Raw genomic sequence first — 21,287 nt, 5'->3', positions numbered from 1 at the left:
TTTTCCTGACTTTAATGAAACTTTTAAAAAACCCAGCGCTCCTATTGGATTGGATACAAATGAATCCAATCTGACTAGATGATTCCAGAGACATTTCTTAGCCCTGCTGAAGCATGAGCCTATCTAAGCTCAATCTACTTGACTCTCACTACCTGCTCCAGTGGAAACTGTGGCCACACATGGTTTCTGACATTTTAACTGACTACATGCCCATGTCAATTTCTCTCCACTATGGACCTACAAAACGATTCCTGCATTTGTCACTTTTAGACAGAACCTGTTATGTGCTCTGAAGAACTTCTGGTTGTTGCTGGCATAGAGGGTTTCTAACACACATCTGAACATTTCTGATTGCTCTAAGTCAAGGTGCACCCATATTAGAATCATTACAATAATCAGAATTCTGCTACTAAATAATTGTAGTCTTAATATGAAAGTCAGGATTCCAGACTAGTGAACTCAGTCTGTTTCCAAAATTAAAATGAAGCCTACATTCGATGTTTTAGCTGGAAACATGGAAGGGGAGAAGACTTCCCTTCTCCCATCTTTCTGTGCTGAGAGAACTGTACTCAGAAAAAGAAAAGAGGGACTTCACTGCAGCTCTGCAACAACTACTATAACAACAACTGTAAGGAACTAGGATATCTTGAGACACATTGAGCAGGGGAGGTTACATTTCACCCACAAGAGACAACTATTCAAGAAATGTAGTCACAGCTATTGGACTGAGAAATCTCTAAATGAATCACATAGACAAAGAGCTTTCACCTTCATCAAGGCCTAGAGCCCTCAAGGAGGTCAAGCTCTTACAATGCTAACTGCACACGTGTAATAATAACCAAAGAGTTTGCAAACCAAAAGGCAATCTGTTTCTGGCAGGGTTTATGCCCAGCAAAAAAAATGCTCATGGTTCAATTGCTTAAAACAATAAAAAGTTATCTGTGCAGTTGTGGAGATGAAAATGTGCCTTCTGTAGGATACCAAGAAAAGCCTCAGGACTAAGTAAATATCTAAGCTTTGCCGATTTCCTGGTGTTACCTGGCAGCTTAAGCTATAAGTTATAAGCAATAATTGTTTGGCAGAATTTAATGGGAAAGAAGAATGGTTCTGATAGGAAATTATCCCTTTAAATCCTGTGACTGAATTCCCAGCTGCTGTGCCATACATTTAAATCTCTGCTTTTCAAAATTATTATTGAGCTCAAAGCATCATCAAATCTAAACCTGACTCCCTCACTAATACAGTTTGCATAAGGCCATCATGTTGGAAATAGGGATGTTAACGGATAACCGGTTAACTAGTACCTGGTATGCAGCAGCCGCTAAGGGTGATGCTTACCAGATAATGGTTAATTGGTACCTGGGGAACAGCTCCCTGCCTGCGGCCATCTGCTCAAATCCTGCTGGGCTACTGCACAGAGCTCCTGTTTCTGGCCCCATGTGGAGCTGCCAGCTCTGTCAGCCCCATGCAGGCCAGGACCTGGCAACTCCATGCAGGGTCACAAGAAGCTGGGCTGGAGCAGCCCCTGCCCGTAGCAGAGGACCCACTCCAGCCCGATTGTGGAAGGCAGGGGCGCCACTCCAGTCCAACTGGGTTAGAGTGGCCCCCCAGTTCAACCCTGTTCAATCAGTTAACTGGCTAAATTGAACATTTAACTGGTTAACTAATTACATGGAATTTTACATCCATAGTTGGAAAAGCTTGATACTCAGATATGGATTTTTAAAGAACATGCTTGTAGAAGGATTTATATACGCTACATGATGATCAGACCTAAAACTTCTGCCCCACCTCTCAGGGTCTAGCAAAGGGATTGGATCTGGGGGCTCTCACTTGTTCAGAGGCAACAGACTCATCATCTCATGTAGTCTGAGATCTGTAATAAGTTATGTACCCTTTTATTTGCAGTCCCCCTATATTATACTACACCCAGTACTAACACCCCAAACACACAGAGCACACCGTTTGTAAGGCACAAGATGCTAGCCAGCTTTTTTCCAAGAAATTAAGAGATACTCTACGGTGTCTGCTGGGAGTTGGGGGGAGGGGAGGAGAATGGGCAATGTACTTCTTACAACGGCAGCAGAGAGGACTACGCAGGTCAATATTCAATACTGATCAATATTTGCTCTTATCACAAATCTTGTGGTGACTAAAAAAAGTCACTTATTGTAATCCTTAAATAAAAACAACCTGATTAATCTGAATCATGTACAAATTAGCCAGAAGTTTATCAGCCTTTGAACTTTATGTTACTAACTTTGTGCCTCCTTTTTCTGACAGAATGTGCTTAGCATTCAGCAGGCTTTGTGCTCGTGTGTTGTAAGATCATATTTTGCTTACCAAAGGATCACTGACATAATAGTGACAAATCGGATATTTTGGGTCCTCACTAGGTCCAAAATGGTGTGTGTCTGCTGCTTCTGAGAAGTCATTTCCTGCAGCTGGGAAAAATATACGGACACATCGTCACTGAGCCAATTCTGTATTATAAAATATTTATTCTTAATGAGCAACATGGACTGCAGTAAACATCTCAAGAGCAAGAGGCTTTAGGACAGCTTACAGGAGGTTAGAAAGATTTAAGTCAGGCTGATTAGAAATAAGGCACACATTCTAACAATAGGGATAATTAACCAAGAGTAGTAGTAATCTTGTACATGGTTTAAATCCTTGATTTACAAATCACAGGATTAAAAAAAAAAAAATCGCTGATTTAAGTCTGAATGAGGCTTTGTAAAGCTTATTTGAAAAACTGTGCTATAGCAATTTTAAATTAAAATTTATAATTAATTTATAAAATGTCATTATAAGAGGGTCTCAACAAAACTGCTATCAGCAAGAGACAAAGTACTGAAAGTTGAGTCTGATCATGTAAACACTTACAGGATCAGTTTGCAGGATCAGAGGCTAAAATTCTATTTTTATTAAAAACTTCATTTATTGGCATACAAATATTGTCACTTCAAAAGAAAATTACTTCAGTATTAACAATGAAAAGTTATTTGTGAACTTATTTTTTGACTAACTTTAGGCTCCTAAACCTATATTTAAATATGTAAGGGAGGAAAGTGACTTAGGATCTCATTGATTTCAAATTGCAAACGCTGATGGAGATGTATAGTTCAGTTGAAGCATTTCAGCATCCTTGACTTGTGGTTATTTGATATACAGTAATTCCTCATTTAATACTGTAGATGCGTTTCTGAAAATGTTTGTGTTAAGTGAAAACATGTTATGCGGGGTCAATTTTCCCATTGAAAATAATGGAAAAGATGGAGGCTGCCTTGGCACTTGTGGCTCCAGCTTGCACTTGTTAGCAGCTGGGACCGGGACATAAGGTTGGGGGAGAAAGGGGACTGGAGAGGTGCTTGGCTCTGGGGAAGGTAAGGGGAGGGAGCTTGCAGCCGGCGGCTGGGTTTCCTCAGCTGGCTGGTCGCAGGCAGCTGCGCAGGGCTTCCTCTGCCTCCTTACAAAGCGGCGGAGGTTTGCTGCTCGCCGCACCGTACCCCGGTGATCCCCTCTGGACGGACGCAAGGCATCTGGCCAGAGGGGGTCACCAGGGAACGCCGCTGTGAGCGGCAAACCACTGCCGCTTTACAGGGAGGCAGGGGAAGCCTCGCGCAGCTGCCTTCCACCGGCTGGCACTAGGGGAAATCGTGTTATTGCGAGGATGAGGTCGCGTTGTTTGAAAAATGTCCCCCCCCCCAATAAATCATGCTATCGCGAAAATGTGTTAAGCGAGCACGTGCTAAGTGAGGAATTACTGTATCATAAGATGATGTTGGTTGGAAATATAGCACAAGATATTTATATGAACAATTTCATGTCAGAGTTTGTATGGTTCTCACAGTAATAGTGATGCTGGACTTGTCTTTTTTTTAGGAACCCAATTAAGGAAATAAGGACAAGCCTTCATTTTAGCAATTCAAGACTATAAAATGAGAAGTAAAGAACTATCAATATGAAAATCATGATTTTTATCCACCCAGGCAATTTATGTTTTGTTTGAAAAGAATTCCATTTCTACAACAGCAGTAAGAACTATTTGCATATTAGTCATTCTATAAGTGCAAATTAACACTGAGTGAAGGCCTGCAAAAACAATTGTGTAGAACAAGAGTGGGGAACCTAGGGCCCCAGGGCAGGATGCAGCCCCCCGCTTACCCGCATCTAGCCCGAAGCTTGGGGCTCCCCCCAGCATTGGGGAGCCCATGCTAGTGAGGGATGGGGTTTTTTGTTTCTCACTTGAGTGCAGCCCCCAACTGATTTTTCTGTGGGTCAGTGGTCCTGACCGAAAAAAGATTCCCCACCGTGGGTGGAGAGGGTTCCTGTCTCCTCAAAAGTTAAATTTGAAAAGGTTAAGAATAGCAAATTCTAAGTGGGAACATAAAGAGACAGAATTTATGTTGGTTCTTGGAAACTGCTAATCTTGTTGTTAATACTACTTTTCAAACACTAGTTTTAACTTGCACTAGGCAGACGATGTTACAGTACAGTCTGCTATGGTAAATTTCAAAATGTTTTGTTTAGAAGCATTTTCTCTTGAGCATTAGATTACATTAGGAGTGCAATGTTCACTACTTTCATCCACACAAATCAACAATCAAGGGTTTCTAGACAAACCAACCACTGGTTTTATCGTCTGACCAATCTTATATTATAATATACCACCCCAACTTCCTGATCACCCTGTTCTACATTTCTAGTTTTTACAACAAGCTGATTCCTAAGGATTGAGGATACATCATCTTGTTTGCCTGAATCCTTTTGAGCTAGGTCATTCAGAGATTAAATTGTAGCCAAAACAAAGAGATGCATGTAAATAAATGTGAGGTTTGCACACGCAGAGAATGTAAGAAATGTGCCATCTTTGAGAATGTTGTAACAGTAGCTACACACTAGCATTCCCTAGTTCTCAATGTAAGAATGCATAAAATATCGAATAGCAAATCAAGTCCCTATGAGCTAATTGCATTGGAGTTTTTGACTCTAATAAATTATGAAAAGTTAGATAGTAACTAATTTTGCAATCTCACTGGGCTTGTATCTGTAACCCTTACATGCAGAATATTAATTTACTATGAAATAAGTTCCCTTGACTTCAATGGAGTAGAGTACTTTCTACACGAAAAATTGTGGCAAAGCTGTCTCCAATGTGAGAAAACCTTATACACAAAATTTGTCCCACTGCAATGAATTATTTGCATGAATAAGAATTATTAATGTCAATAACAGTTATAAACTTTACCCTCCAGCATCAAAAAAGCTTCACCAATGTGCTGTAAATTGTATCTAAGCTACTGTGAATGCAGCTTTTCAATAAGGTTGATGCAGTTACTGTGAGTGAGTGCAATCTTACTTCTGAGGGTGAGTCTACACAGCAATCCTGTGCTGTCCTGTCTCAGCTGACTTGGGCACATGGGATTCAAGGGGATGTTTAACTGTGGGGTAGACACTAAGGCTAGGGCCGCAGCCCCAATTCTGGGGCCTCATCACTGCACAGATATCTTTGGTTTTATAAATCACTGTCCCTGACAAAGCATCTGACATTTTAGTAGCATTAAGAGCTAGAGCTTTGTCTTCCTGAAAACTAGCTGTCCCCTAAAGACAAACATGTTGCAGTGTCAACTGCAGGCAGCAGTACAGCTCCCAACCCTTTCTCATAAATCATATGATCTTTCTTAAGTAGTATACAGTTTAGTCAAGGGTAGCTGCCAAGAAATCAACAAACAGGAAACTAAAAACAGGAACAAGGTGTAAATTTTAACAGTTGCTATTTGTGAGAAAAGGCTCTGCCCATTAGTAGCTGGGTACACAAACAACAGAATCCTCCATGGGGCAGGTCCCAGAAGGAAGGTATGGGAGTGGCCGAGACTGCTTACCATTTGCTATGAGACAGAAATGATACTTTGAATGTAACCCTCTCATATAAAACCCTACACATCCTTAACTGAACGGAGTCCAGGAATCCCTCATCTTCTAGGGTCACGGATGGGACCCAAATGGCCTTTGAGTGACCTCCAAAAATCAGACAAGTGTGAATATTAACATACCTCTCCCATCTCAAATCCTACATTGTTTCAGCTACAGCTCAGACAGAAAGACAACTTCCAGGGGGAAGGAGGGATATTGGTAGAAAGAAAAATAAAGCGAGAAAATTGGTACATAATAATGAATCCACCCTAAAGGGTTGTGAGAAAAATGCTGAGCTTGGATATATTTTTATTATAGTAGTACCCAGAGGCCATGCCCATAATCAGGACTGTGTTGGACTGGGCACTATCTAATAGGGATGTTAAGAAGCGTGTAATTTGTTAATTGTGTAGTTGACAAAAATTCTCTCAACGACATGATTAATCAATAAAGGTTAGCACTGAAAGCACTCAGTCCTGGCTTGTGCCAGGTCCAGCAACTACCACCACGACAGCTCTGCGCTAAGAATATTTTAGGAGCTGGTGGACAGGCAATCTTGCACAGTCCCAGCTTGTGCTGGGTTTCAGGAACTACCTCCCACTGTGGTTCTGCAATATTACTACTTTCCTTGCACAATCGCAGCGGGGATAGCTCCCGGGACTGATGAGAGCCGGGACTGAGCCGGGCTGCCTGCCCACTGACTACTAAATTACTTTCCTTGCACAGCCGTAGCCGGGGGAAGCTCCCAGGACCCAGCATGAACCGGGACTAACCCAGACTGCTAGTCAGCCCTCTAAAAAAATGTACTGGCAGAGGCGTGTGGGGAAGGGGAAAATGCATGTAGTTGGTAGCATTAACCGATAAGCTTTCATTTATCGGTTAATCAATTAAGCAGCTACACTATTACATCCCTATTATGTAAGCACACAGATAGACCCAGTCCATGCCATGAAGTGATTACAATTTGAGGAGCTACAGTGTCTCCCGTTAACATTCAGCACCAGCCCCCTAGTGACACTGGCAGACTTTGCCAGGTGATATTTGTGGTGTAGTTACATGGTAATGCAGAGGTGATTGTGACTGTATTGTTGTGTGTTCTTTTAAGTCAATAGAACGTTAAGAGGCTCTTTGGAGCCAGAGATGGGATTTGAAGACTCTGAAGGCACAGACAACTGGAAATCTCATGAGATTGAAGGCTCCATGCAGGCTGTAGCACAGCTCTGTAACCTGACTGGATTTGAGCCTATTCAAGGCTACCGACTACATCCATTTTCCCCTTCCCCACACGCCTCTGCCAGTACAGTTCTTACATGGCCAGAGCAATATTATACTAGAGAACAGTAAAACAAATAGCTAGAGTCTAGTTCTGCGGTAAAGTCTTCAAATCATTGGAATGGGGCTCTCCTTCTCTAGGAATGGTCCTAAGAAGCACCTGGAGGTCCATGGGTTTTCATTCATCCCTTTAGTTAAAGGACAGATTTTGTCTATATTGTGCTATCTGCACTCTCATTCTGTTTCATGATCCGGGGGGGAAGGGAGGGGGCCTTTACATCTTTCTCCAGAACAATGATCTTTACATCCAAAAAATCAATGGCTGGGGAGGGAGGGGGAGAAATCTGAAAGCAAAGTCCCTCTTATACAGGCCTGGGCAAAACAAGTTCTGTGGGCCAAATATGGCCCACCAAGCCACCAGATCTGGCCCACAGACACAGCAGGGAGCCTCAGGCAGACTCCCCTGCTCCCGCATGCCACTCAGAAAAGTAGCTGTGGGGTCATTTGTGTTTCATAACTGTGAGCCTGGTGGGGTGGAGGAATTGGTTCTTCATGTCTGTTATTGCCTCAGCACAAGCCCATTGGCTGGTTTCTGGCCAATGGAAGCTGCCTGTTTTAAAAAGAGGCAGCACACAAGCACCACTCCCTCCTCCCTGCAGACTCTTATTCACAGAGCACGTGGCCTGCAGTCTGTGGAGGCTGGGGCAGGCCTGAGAAACCAGCTGGGTTGCTGGTCAAGAGTCTTACTGTAAGTCTCCTGGCCAGAGCCTGCCTCTGGAACCCCAGCCCCTCCCTCCACCCAATCCCCTACCCCACCAAATCCTACTCCCATACCCCACATAACCCAAACCCTCTGCCCCCCTTCTGAGCCCATACTCCCTCCCAGACTCTGTAACCCAATCCGCTGCCCCAGATCACAATCCCCTCCTGCCCTAGATCACAACACAAACCTCTGCACTGTAATCCCCTGCCCTAAGTCACAACCCAAACCCCTGTACTCCCTCCTGCACCTCAGTCACAGCCCTAGGTCACAGCCCCCTCCTACTCTAGGTCACAATCCAAACCCCTGTACCTCAATCCTGTGCCCCAGGTCGCAACTGCTTCCTTCACCCAAACTCCCTTCTAGACCTCACAGGCCCTTCTACACCTCAATCCCATCCCCCTATGTGGATGATCCAGCCTGCAGCTGCCCTGCCACTCCTCCACCCCCAGGCCAATCGACATCTGGGAACGGAAGAGCTGGCAGTTCTTTCTAGACACTGGGGGACAGGAGCAAAGATTGCATACACTCCCCCGACGCCTAGGCCAATTACGGTCTGTGAGAGGGGGAACACGGGAAGCAGCCTGGCCCCACTTTTTCTTCCCAAGGCCTTCTGGGGCAGCCTGCAACCACTTCAGAAATTTGTGAAGTGACCCCCCCCCCTTTCAAAAATGATTGCCCACCCCAATCTTATATAACTCCAGAATCTCTCTCTACAATGTGGCCAGGCTCCAGCACCCTGAGAAGTGAGAATTTACAGGCATATGCCAGCTATCTCATATAAAATAGCAAAGTCCATGAGGGGGGGATTTACTGTATTTCAGATATTCTACTTAGTGCAGGGTATGTACAAGCCACAGAGCAACAAATAAACTATGAAAACATGTTAAAATGCCTGCCCTAAAGATACTAAACTGCACACGTAGGTACAATGCAGAACACAGATGTGTCTTCCTTCTGTCTGGAATGCTCATGGAATGGGAACAACAGGAGGTTCATAAGTTTTATGAAGAGGAAGGATATGGGGTGAGCACTTAGCTATTAGCTCCTGAGGGCAAGGACTACATCTTTATGTCTGGAAAGTGCCTTGGATGTTGCAAGAACTACCTTAATCCCAAAAATAAATCTGGAAATGGATTTTCATAAATAGTAACCAGAGGATAAATGCAGACAGTTTTAATACACGTGAAAGTTTACCTCCATAGGGTCAAATATTACATCTGGGGCTGTAATACCATTTGTTTTTGCGGCCTTTCGGATGATGATTTCTGCCTCTTGTAATCTTCCTTGAGAGATTAGCCAGCGAGGAGATTCTGGAACAACCCTGCAACGAGTTTCAAACAATAAAATTTGCATTGCCACAGCGACCACTGCTGCAAAGCTACACATACATCTCACCACCAAAGGAGTAAAAGGTTTAAATGCGCTGTACCTTGCAGTGATTAAAAACAAAACCCAAACACACATTTATGCAAAGCAGATGAGCACATACTATGAAAAAGTGATTACAATTTGTTAATGGAGTTCAAAGTGGCTAAAAAGTTAAACTATAAATCAAACTTGCAAAGTACAGGGAAAACGTTGCATCAAAATAAACTAAGGCAGTATGAAATTGTATGCATGACTCTGTGTTATCCCAACTATACATACAATATGATGGGGAACTAATTAAGCTATAACTATTCAAGAGAGAGAGATCTTGGAGTCATTGTGGATAGTTCTATGAAAATATCCACTCAATGTGCAGCAACAGGCAAAAAAGCAAACAATGTTAGGAATAATTTAAAAAGGGATAGAGAATAAGACAGATAACACCTTAGGGTATGTCTACACTACAAAGTTAATTCGAACTAATGGACGTTAGTCCGAATTAACTTTGATAGGTGCTACACTAGTGCTCCGCTAGTTCGAACTTAATTCAAACTAGCGGAGCGCTTAGTTTGAACTAGGTAAACCTCATTCTACGAAGACTAAGCCTAGTTCGAACTTACTAGTTCGAATTAAGGGGTGTGTAGCCCCTTAATTCGAACTAGTGGGAGGCTAGCCCTCCCCAGCTTTCCCTGGTGGCCACTCTGGCCAACACCAGGGAAACTCTATTGCCCCCCTCCCGGCCCCGGACCCCTTAAAGGGGCACGGGCTGGCTATGATGCCCGTGCCAGGTGCAAGCCTGCCAGCACTCAGCTAGCAGACCCTGCACCTGGCATGGCTCGAGCCACCCACCCGATGCCCCCCAGCTCTCCCCCTCTTCCTGGGACCAGGCTGGCGGCTCCCGGGAGCTTGCCCGGGACCGCAAGAAGCGGGCACCTGCCTGGCCAAGTGCAGACATCGTAGACCTCGTCCACGACCTCCGCACTAGGCAAAGGAAAGAGGCCGTCTAGGGCAGGAGAGCTGCCAGCCTGGCCACCCAGGAGCAGGTGTGCATGAAAATCAAGGTGGTCCACTGAGACCCCTGACCCTGAGCCCTGAGCTTACAATGGCCGTCCTGGGTCAGACCAAAGGTCCATCTAGCCCAGTAGCCTGTCTGCCAACAGTGGCCAACCCTAGGGACCCTAGAGGGGATGGACCGAAGACAGTGACCAAGCCATTTGTCTCGTGCCATCCCTCTCCAGCCTTCCACAAACTTTGGGGAGGGACACCACTCCTACCCCCTGGCTAATACCACTCCATGGACCCAACCTCCATCACTTTATCTCACTTCTCTTTAAACTCTGTTCTAGTTGTAGCCTTCACAGCCTCCTGCAGCAAGGAGTTCCACAGGTTGACTCTTTGCTTTGTGAATAACAACTTTCTGTTACTAGTTTGAAGCCTGCTACCCATTCCTTTCCTTTGGTGTCCTGTAGTCCTTTTATTATGGGAACTAATGAAGAACGTTTCTTGATGCAACCTCTCCACCCCACTCATGCTTTTATAGACCTCTATCCTATCCCCCCTCAGTCTCCTCTTTTCTAAACTGAAAAGTCCCAGTCTCTTTAGCCTCTCTTCATATGGGACCTCTTCCAAACCTCTGATCATTTTAGTTGCCCTCCCCTCTCCCATCCTCTCTCTTCCCCTCTCCCACCTCGTTTTCCCAGTCTCCCCGAGTTTTGTTCAATAAAGAGAGATTCTATTTTTGACCACACGTTTTCTTTATTTTGTACGTCAGGAAGGGGGGCTAGGGAAGGGTAAGTGGAAGGAGGTGAGGGAGGAATGGGGTACGAGCCCCTGATGGGGAGGACTGGGCTGGCTCTGCGGGCTTCTGGGGGTGAAAGCTCTCCTGCAGCCCCCCAATTGCTCCCTCTCCCCAGATGGCAGCCTGCGGCAAGTGCAGCCAGTCTGATGGCCGAGTGCTGTGATGTGCCCAGTGTGGGCACTCAGGGCACTCCAAGACAGGACTGCTTTGCAAGCGGGGCACCCCTGAGAACTGTCTGTCCGGGGTGGGGGTCGGGTCCCTTTAAGCACAGCCCTCGGCTAGCCTGAGGCAGCAGCTCCACGCTCTAAGTCCTCATCTGATGCCCTGCCAGCACTGCTTCCGGCCATCCTTAACCCCGGTTCAGGGTCCACTTAATGTGGACATGCTAGTTCGAATTAGCAAAACGCTAATTTGAACTAGTTTTTTAGTCTGGATGCGTTAGGTCGAATTAGCTTAGTTTGAATTAGCGCTGTAGTGTAGACATACACTTATTGCTTCTACACAAAACCATGGTAGGCCCACATCTTGAATACTGCGTACAAATGTGGTCGCCTCATCTCAAAAAAGATATATTGGCATTAGAAAAGGACAACATAAATTGTTAGGGGTTTGGAACGGGTCCCATATGAAAAGAAATTAAAAAGACTGGGACTGTTCAGCTTAGAAAAGGGGAGACTAAGGAGGGGATATGATAGAGGTCTATAAAATCATGACTGGCGAAGAAAAAGTGAATAAAGAAAAATTATTTACTTGTTCCCATAACATAAGAACCAGGGGTCACCAAATGAAATTAATAAGCATCAGGTTTAAAACAAACAACCTTTCTTTAACAGGGTTCAAGAAAGAACTAGATAGATTCATGGAGGTTAGGTCCATCAATGGCCATTAGCCAGAATGGGTAGGAATGGTGTCCCTAGTCTCCGTCAAAGGCGGAGAATGGTGATGGGAGAGGGATTGCTTGATGATTCCCTGTTCTGTTCCCTCCCTCTGGGACATCTGGCATCGGCCACTGTTGGAAGACCGGATACTGAGTTAGATGAACCTTTGGTCTGACCCAGTATGGCTGTTCTTATGTGCTGTGGATGGGTAACATCTGAACAGTAATCCATATAACTTAATAACTGCAGATGTCACTATAGGATGAGCTACCTATACTCACAAGTTGGCTTCACAAGAGAAAGTAGACTGAATTATAATACTGTACTTCCTTCTACCAAAGAAAAGAAGTAGCTCCACCTTGTGGACTATTTAGACTTATTGTGTTTCATAAAAATAGTATTCAGTGGAGGAAAATTCTGTAATCAGATTGTGTCGAGTCTTTCTCTGACTAATGTTCCACCAACCTCAATACCAGCTCATCTCCCAGGTACGAGTGATCTCTAGTTCTGCCTACGGATGTTAAGGACTAGTTGACTATCTGATAAGCAAATGCTTATCGGATAGTTGACAGGATAGTTGACTAGTCGCTTCCCCGCCCTTCTATCAGATAGAGGCAGCAAGGGGGAGGGGGGAAGAAAAATGGGGTACTTCAAAGCGACAGCGCTGTTGCTTTGAAACGCCACCGTGGAATTTCAAAGGGGCAGTGCCGCATGGAGTTGGGGCTCAGCTGTGGACTCCACAACTAATCCCGGGGTCCACACAGCGCTGCCGCTTTGAAACACTGCGGTGGCGTTTCAAAGAAGTAGCGCCGTACAGAGCTGGGGATCAACATCCCAGGCTCTGTACGGCACTGCCCATTGTTTCAAAGTAGCAGCGCCGCGTGGAGCCTGGGTCAGATGGGGAGTCCCAGCTGATCCCGGAATGCAAGCGATGCTGGAGATGCCCCTTTAAAATACCACCCAGTATTTCAAAGGGGCAGCACCACCCTATCAACTAATTGAATAGTCAATGCAAAAATGCATCGATTATTTGATTAGTCAATTACATGCTACTTAACATCCTAGTTCTGCCTTTCTTAGTCTGATTATACTTTCAGTGAAATATCAGTGGGAACAGGAGCAAATCATTCCCTTCTCTCGAAAATGCTAGGCTAGAGCCTGCCTTTCAAAACCCAGCCACAGGATTCTGGGTGGAGGAGGGTTTGACTGGGAAGTAGCTACACCAACTTTCTACTCTCCTCCCCTGATCAGCCCCCAGCGTAACCTACTGCAAAGTAGATGCAGTCAGGTGCCAGGAGATGACTCATTGTTTCTAGTGGATCTGAACCTAACATGGCTTGCTGTTTATTCCTTGTTTGCCTGACAGCAGAAGTGATGAAAGAATAGTCCTCAGAAAAATATTTTCCTTCTTAGAATACAAACTAGTTGTGTTTATTAAAAGTGAATTGTTAAAGCTCTAATTCTGTTCCTAATTTTGAAACTGCAGTGTGGTCAACGTCAATATTTGGTTCTCACAAACTAGCACAGTGCTGCATTATTCAGGCTGCAAACGTAGAGGAGAAAGACAATATATTCTGTTAAGCTTCTTTGTTTTGAACCATTTGTTCAATCTGATGGAAGCATTTCTAGAACTGTAATTAAAAAAAAATAATCTAAATACTGGATAAAACTTGATCTGATAGTGTCCTGTAAACTGCAGCTGCAAAGACCACACATAGATTGAGTTTTTATTTTGTCTTGGTTCCAGAAGAATTGTGTCCTTTTCTATAGCTATTTGACTGATAATACTGCATACAGATTTAAAACTGATGAGCAAATATTTACTTTAGTATACGCCATTCATGAACAAAGATAAACATAGTATGTGTAGAATATCCCAAACAAAATTCAAAGAAAGATAAACAAGTTAAACCTGGGGGCCCAAGGGGGAAAACACCGAACAAAACCACAGAGACAGGACTGTTAAGAGTCAGAATCCTGAAACCTGTGGTTTTTCCAAAAAGCACTGGAAACCAGTTTAGAACTTTATCCAACTGTGTGGGCAAAGGCTTTGAGATTCAATATACACAAACGCTTTTTGTAAAACAGCCTCAATCTGGCCGCTAATTTTGCATCTGATACCTTGTAACTTTTATACCTCTTTGGCATTTATCTGCCTGATTTGTGGGGCAATCAGGAAGATAAATTCTATAAAATGTGCTAGCAGTTACACATACATATATAAAGATATGGCTGAAAAGTACTGGGCATCACTAGATAAGACCATATATAGGAGAGAAGACATTAGAATGCACAGACCCTACAGTGATGAATTTCTAGCAAAAGCTAAAAAAGATATGGGATTAACCAAAGTGCAAAGAGAACAAAAACTTACCTGTCAGAAAATAAAAATGCAACAAATTTCCTCTAGCTTCATGATAATGCCAACAACTGAGCCATCCTCATTAATTAATATTATCAAAGGTTCTTAAGTAAGGTTTTGGAAATAGGCCAAAGATGTTGGCACTAAGGTTATTTCTATAGGTTCTGTCTATTTCTATTATTGTCAACCTTTTTTTCATTTGCAGATCCCTAAAAAATTTAAATATTGAACTTATGGTCTGCAGTTCCTAGTCAGAGAAGTCTTAGTCTGAAAATTGACTGAACAGAATCGAGCTATAATGTTGCCTGTGCTTGAGAAAGGACATGATAGGTTTCTATGGTAATGACAACACTGTTGGGTTTTGACCTATAGGTGGGGATAGTTACACGCTTTTGATTGATCAGAAAAACAGAATGCCTTTCAAGGATTTGAAATTTTATTTTCATAGCGACTTTTTGCAGACCCCTTCAACCACAGGTCTATGTTAATCTATGCAGAAGATGGACACTGCCACAGTCGATCTGGGGTTTGATTTAGCGGGTCTTGTAATTAACGTAGCTGAAGTTATATACCGGAATTTGACTTTCCGCTGTACTGTAGACTAGGCCTAAGTCTCCACTGATGCACTGCTACTGGTGGAAGCTTTAAGTGTAGGTAGGACTTGGGTGTTTCTGTGTCACTCTTAGGGTATGTCTACACTGCACACTTATAAGCTATTCCAGAAGAAATACTCTGAAATAGCTTACTTCAAAACAGCACGTCTATTCTACAGGGAAACCTTAAAATTAGTCTAAGGCAGGCTTTCCTAATGTAGACATGCTACCTTGATTTAGAGCCTCAGGAGGCACTAGGGAATAATTAGTCTGAATGGACCTGAGGAGTGGCAATTTCGAAATAGCAACAGTGGAGCATCCACACTGCAGCTATTTTGAAATAGCTATTTTGGAACAGGCATGATTCCTTGTGGAATGAGGTTTACAGAAGCTGGAATAAGCCGTCCGTTATTTTGAATTTATTTCAAAATAACAGAATTGCCATATAGACACTCGCACTGTTATTTTAAAATAACGTCAATTATTTCTAAATAACCGTGCTGTGTAGATGCACCCTTATAGACCAGATTCCAATCTCAGCAACTGGCATGAAGCTAGCATAATTTTATCAGTGTAAATCCGGAGATACTAAGACAAGAGGATAGGGTCATAATTCAAAATGATCTGGACAAATTGGAGAAATGGTCTGAGGTAAACAGGATGAAGTTTAATAAAGATAAATGTAAAGTGCTCCACTTAGGAAGGAACAATCAGTTTCACACATACAGAATGGGAAGCGATGTGTCTTCTGTCCGGTTAAAAAAAACCCAGAAAATACCCCAACCCCGTCCACCTTTCCCCCCCAACCAATTTTTTTCCCTGATACGTTTGGGATTTTTCATGAAGGTATTTGGCAATCCTAGCTGTGTTTTGTTTTGAGATGAGACGCTCAAAGGGCTATGCTTTCAATTTATGGGGCCCTTTCAGTTACCTGAGGCCGCCTGCTGCCCCTCACCCTGCATGTGGCTTCTGCAAGGGCTCAGGGCTTCTCAGGGCTTCCCTCACCACCCGCCCTGTGCAGCTCCTTCTGGAGTCAGGGCTCCTGCTGTGCATGGGGCACTTGGCCCTGTCGCCTGGGTCAGCCATTGTACGCAGGGCAGTTGGGCCCCACCAGCTGGGCCGTGTAGTGATTACCAGAGCTGCAATTGTAGCCCCCAATAGGGACAGCCTCACCATGGTCCCAGCTACCAGCCACCCTATTCACACTGGGCAGGACTAAATAAATGCTGGGGGTATGGCCTGGCAACATGTGGCAGCTTGTCAGACAGGGGTTCATAGCTTACCAGACCAGACCAGATCAGTGGTTGGAAACCGCTGAACTACAGGTCATACTTTCTGAAGCCAAACAAATTTTAATGTAGTTACACTCACCACCACAGTGGAATGCAAAGTAGCCCAGGTAAAGTAAGAGCCAGAAGCAGCATCCGCCAGTCTCTGATGAAGTAAGCAAACAGTGGCAGCAACATGTAGCCAATTGCATAAAATATGCAAACGCCTAATGTGCAGAATATAATACGAACTGTTTTGCCAAGAATTTCTGTGCCTGTTCAAAACAAGAGAGTAATGATTAGCATTTGAATTTAACAAATAATAGTAGCCAAATATTTTATCACTACTGTATACAAGAACTGACATTACTTTTAGCAAAACTGTTCCTCACACATAATACAAATGTTGGTAATATATTAGTTGGTTTTTTTCCTGTTTTAAAGAGATGCTACCAGATCTATCTTATGGCCTGATACTGCACCACAGGGAGTATTTTTTATGAATGCACATGATAAGATTAGACACTAGAACTGTTCTAACTCAATGAGTGTAAGACTTCTGGACTCCAAAAATCTCCACAACAAAAGGAACTAGGTCTGGTAAAACCTACACCAACAAACCATGTTTAATGCCTTCTGTAGCTGTTACCTAAATACTGTGTTCAAAGCTGCTCTGGGCTTTGTTATGGCCACAAAGAATTCAAAGCTCTAGACAGTGAATTTGCTTTAATCAAATCATTCAGAGAGCTCTCTTTAACATATTCATGGTCTTACTTGTCCTATAATCAGACACTTTGTGACAGTTTTAAAACTTCATAAAACAGTCTGTGATGAAAGTTAAGTCATGCTTACATGTTGATCACAGTTACAGATGATAGTATCACATGTACAATTTGCATGTGTTTGGATCCAAACTTCAGTTCACAAGAGCAACTGGGCACAACTCATCCTACACATCTATCAACATGACTATGAGTGCATCTCACTGCATCTTCTCACTGGCGAGCTCTTGCTTCAGACAAAAGCTTATTCTGATTTACTCCCTTTGCTCACTGTAGAATTCGGTAAACAGAACATTTTATTTTATGTGTTGCTATTTTACTAAAAGAACATTTTTTAAATGGACTAACGGACTAGAAAAGTTAGCCATGGCTGATAAGGTTGAGTTATTAACAGTGCCACATGGAAACACTGTCCAAAATAAGCCATTAGTAAATGAGGGTGGGCCAGGGTGAGGGGACAATAACATTGAAAATGTGCTATGCATAACAGAAACTCCCATACCAAGTACAAAAGCTGCCACATAGTTAGAGATCTGTCCCATGCCGACTATGACAAAGAGCACTGAAAACATCTCCCAGCTGGTAGAGAAGACCTGCAGGAAGCTGAAGCCGGTTTGCACCCCCATGGTCGCAAACAGAACTTTCTTCCTGCCAAACCTTTGGTGGACAAAGACAAAAATGAGAGGGTTACAGAAAAAAAATAACTGTCATGAAAGTAACAGATAGGAAGTCTCTCTAATGAAGAGAAAAGTCTCAGAAAGCAGCACAGGTAAACAAGTGTTCCAGAGCCATTAGTAGAAGAATAGCTTAAGTTCCGCAATTAAGGGTATGTCTGCACTGCAACTAGGAACATGCGTCTCAGAATGGACAGACAGGCACATGATAGCTCTGCTCAGGCTCGCATGCTAAAAACAGCAGTGTGGTTGTGGCAGCACTGACCATGTCTTGGGTGAGTACTCTGCGGCAACAGATGAGACAGCTAGCCCAAGCTGTTGCCTGTGCTGCCAGGGCCACGCTGCCATTTTTACCCTAAGAGACTTTTCTGAAGCTGAGGCGAGAGGGTCTTTCTGTGGGGATGTTGGAATGAGCATGGACAAATGCAAACACCGAGAAAGTGAATGATAGCCAAAATGCAAAAGATGAGGTCTCAGTGATTCTTCCATGCTCCTGAGTGGGACAATAAACATAAGGCAGCAAAGTGGAGTCTTCCCAGGAGAAAAACCCTGTCCCTGTGCAAATCTATAGCTATTAAGGGCCCACTCTGCAAACCTTACTCAGTTACAGAGAGCAGTGAATGAGTAACCTAATTTCATTTCCAATGAGGCTACTCATGGAGCAGAGCACTAGTCAACGTAAAGGTGTCAGAATCAGGCACTACAAGTCTAGCAGTAGTAAGGCATTGTAATAAGGAGTTTTAGTCCCAGCCTCTTGTAAAGCTTTGACCCCCACTTACACATCCAGGTCTAGCTATGTAAATATCAGCAGTTGCCTTAGCTTCCCTCTTTCATGCAGGGAACCCTGCTAAACACAGATTTCATGTCACCCTACTTCAAAATGAAACTTGGTCAAGAGACTGACTACCACAATGTAAGTGCAGTATAAGACTTACACTAGAAGGAGAAGGCTGTACAAATGGACCAGAAAAGGGCTTTTCCCCCCAATCCATTCTGAGCTGCATCATTTACTCTTGCCTCTCAGATTACTACTAGCCTGCTCTGTGTAAGGAAGGCAGATTCCAGTATGTCTACAATGCTGTTTATGAGGCACACTACTATATGGTGCTAGAGCAGGGGTGGGCAATAATTTTTGATGGGAGGGGGGGCACTCCAAGATTTTGGAAAAATATGATCAAGAGTCATACTTTTCCATGGAGAAGGTGTGGCATCTGGGACAAAGGTTGGGTGCAGAAGGAAGCTTGGGGTAGAGAACTTGTGTGCAGGAGAGGATGCAGGGTCTGAGAGTTTAGATGAAGGAGGGGTTTGTGCCTTGGGGCAGGGGATTGGAGTGCAGGGTCCGGGAGACGATATAGATGCAGAAGAGGTTTTTGGCCTGAGGGAGGGATTTAAGAGCAGGTGCAGGGTCTGGGAAGGTGCTGTGACCTGGGGCAGCGAGGGGGAGAAGGGTGTAGTGGGTTTAGGTGGTGACCCGGTGCAGAGGTTTGGGGTGCACAGTCTGAGAAAGGGTATGGGTGCAGGAGAGGATTCTGGCCTGGGGGAGAGATATAGGCAGGGTCTGGGAGGGAGCTGGGGTGTGGGAAGGGACGGGGTGCCTAAGGCAAGCTCTGGCCAGGAGGCGCTTACCTAAGCAACTCCTGGCCAGCAGTACTCTCAGCAGGCTCTGTGCTGAAGGGGGAGGCTTTGTGTGTTGCCCCACCCCCAGCAAAATCTCTCGGCTCCCACTGGGCAACCACTTTGAGCGGTACTGCTTCCTGCCACAGAGGCAGGCCACAAGCTGGGTTAAAAGACTTGATGGGCCAAATCAGGCCTGTGGGCCGTATCCTGCCTTCCCATGTGCTAGAGTGTAAAACATTGTAACAGAGAAATCCGGAGCAAAATGGTACCAAACCAGTTTCTCTTAGGACAGCGTGTGGTTGTCCACTGTGCCTGATCTGTACAATAGCTGCATTCACATTTGGAAGAGATACTCTGTAACTATACAGTGGACTCCGCAGCAATGTTTCCTCAGGAATCATTAAGGTAGCAAGGAAAATGAATCTAGCTTCAAGATTGTCATAACCTAAAGATATGTCTACAATACAATAAACACCACGCAGAAGGGCTGCTGATGGCCTAGATCAGCTGAGTCAGTCTCAAGCTGCAGGGCTTTAAAATTGCAGTGCTGCTGTTCAGACTCATGCTGGAGTTGAGACTCTGAGGGTGTGCCTACACTGCAATTAGAAACCCAAAGCTGGCTCACGCCAGCTGACTCAGGCTCAGAGGGCTCAGGCTAAAGCAGGAGTAGGGAACCAGTTTTTGGGTGGGGAGCCACTGACCCACAGAAATATCAGTTGAGAGCCGCACACGAGAAGCAAACAAACAAACCAAAATTCTCACTGACGTGGCCTTCAGTTGAGAAACAGAAAGACATTCCCCACATTCCCCACACACACCAGTGCCAGTGGAGCCTAGGCTAGTAGATTTAGTGTGCTCCAGCCCTGTGGGAAGATGGCAGCGATGGTGGACGGCTGCGCCAGAGGGGAGCCCTGAGCCTTGAGAGCCAGATTCAGGCAAGCCAGGGGCCACCTTCAGCCCCCAGGCGTCCGGTTCCCCACCTCTGGGCTAAAGGACTGTTTAATTGTGGTGTGGATGTTATGGCTCAGGCTGGAGCCTGGGATCCCAAACCCTGTGATGTGAGAAAGTTCCAGCCTGAGCCAGAACACCCACACTCAGGAGTGGCCCGAGGCTGGCTGCGGCAGCTGGCGCCCCAGGCAGATCGGCGCCCCCGCCTGCACAGCCGTCAATGGCCGTGACGTCATCATCGGCGCCTGGGCCAGCAGCGCCCTAGACAACTGCCTAGTTTGCCTAGCCTCACGGGCCGCTCCTGCCCACACTGCACTTAACCCTTTATCCTGGGTCAGCTGGCACGGACTTGCTATAGGTGCCTAACTGCACTGTTAACATATGCTAAGACAACACAAGTGGGGAGGGTCTCAGAGCTTGGGCTCCATCCCAAGTCCAAAGGTCTACCCTGCTATTTTTAACCCCACACTTGAAGCCCTATGGGCCTGACTCTGAGACTTGATGAAGTGGAGTTTTCTCACAGCATAGACCAGGGGTAGGCAATAATTATTGGTGGTGGTGGGGGGGGCACTCCAAGGTTTTGGTAAGTGGTCATGGGCCGCTCTTTTCTGTGGAGGGAGTGAAGGGTCTAGGTTGGATGCAGAAGAGTAGACGGCAGGGGTGGCCCATTCATATAAAGCGTCGCCTAGGGTGCCAATTAAATGGGGCACCAAATGGTGGCGCAATATCATTGAGGGGTTTGGAGATGGGGGCACTGATTGCATGGTTCACCTAGGGCACCAGTTGCTGGCAGCTAGTCTAGTGCCACCGCTGATGGGGTAAGGCACTGGGGTTTAGGAAACAGTTTGGGGTCTGAGAAGGTGTGCAAGTGGAGGAGGGTGTTGTGATCAGGGTCAGGGGAATGGGGTGTAGAGTCAGGGAAGAAGTGTGGGTGCAGGAGAGGATTCTGGCCTGGGGGAGGGGTATAGGAGGAGGTACAGGGTCTGGGAGGGAGTTTTCACCTGGGGCACGGGGAGCTGAGGGTTTGGATGGTGATCTAGGGGAGGGA

General features: G+C 45.0%; 1 protein-coding gene across 1 annotated transcript in view; it reads right to left on the bottom strand.

Moving 5' to 3' along the window:
• LOC102446851 (organic cation/carnitine transporter 2) overlaps positions 1 to 21,287 on the bottom strand; it is a 65,158-nt gene that overhangs the window by 9,313 nt on the left and 34,558 nt on the right. Inside the window, exons 3-6 of the mRNA XM_075900351.2 lie at positions 17,503 to 17,657; positions 16,322 to 16,493; positions 9,146 to 9,272; positions 2,344 to 2,444 (exon numbers count right to left, since the gene is read on the bottom strand). Coding sequence (XP_075756466.1) covers positions 2,344 to 2,444; positions 9,146 to 9,272; positions 16,322 to 16,493; positions 17,503 to 17,657 — 555 coding nt within the window. The remainder of the gene's footprint in view (positions 1 to 2,343; positions 2,445 to 9,145; positions 9,273 to 16,321; positions 16,494 to 17,502; positions 17,658 to 21,287) is intronic.

Source organism: Pelodiscus sinensis, chromosome 16 (genome assembly GCF_052426305.1).
Source record: "Pelodiscus sinensis isolate ZL-2025 chromosome 16, ASM5242630v1, whole genome shotgun sequence".
Classification (NCBI taxonomy): domain Eukaryota; kingdom Metazoa; phylum Chordata; order Testudines; family Trionychidae; genus Pelodiscus; species Pelodiscus sinensis.
The sequence above is the reverse complement of the archived record's forward strand: the minus strand, read 5'-3'. Positions and strand labels throughout refer to the sequence as shown.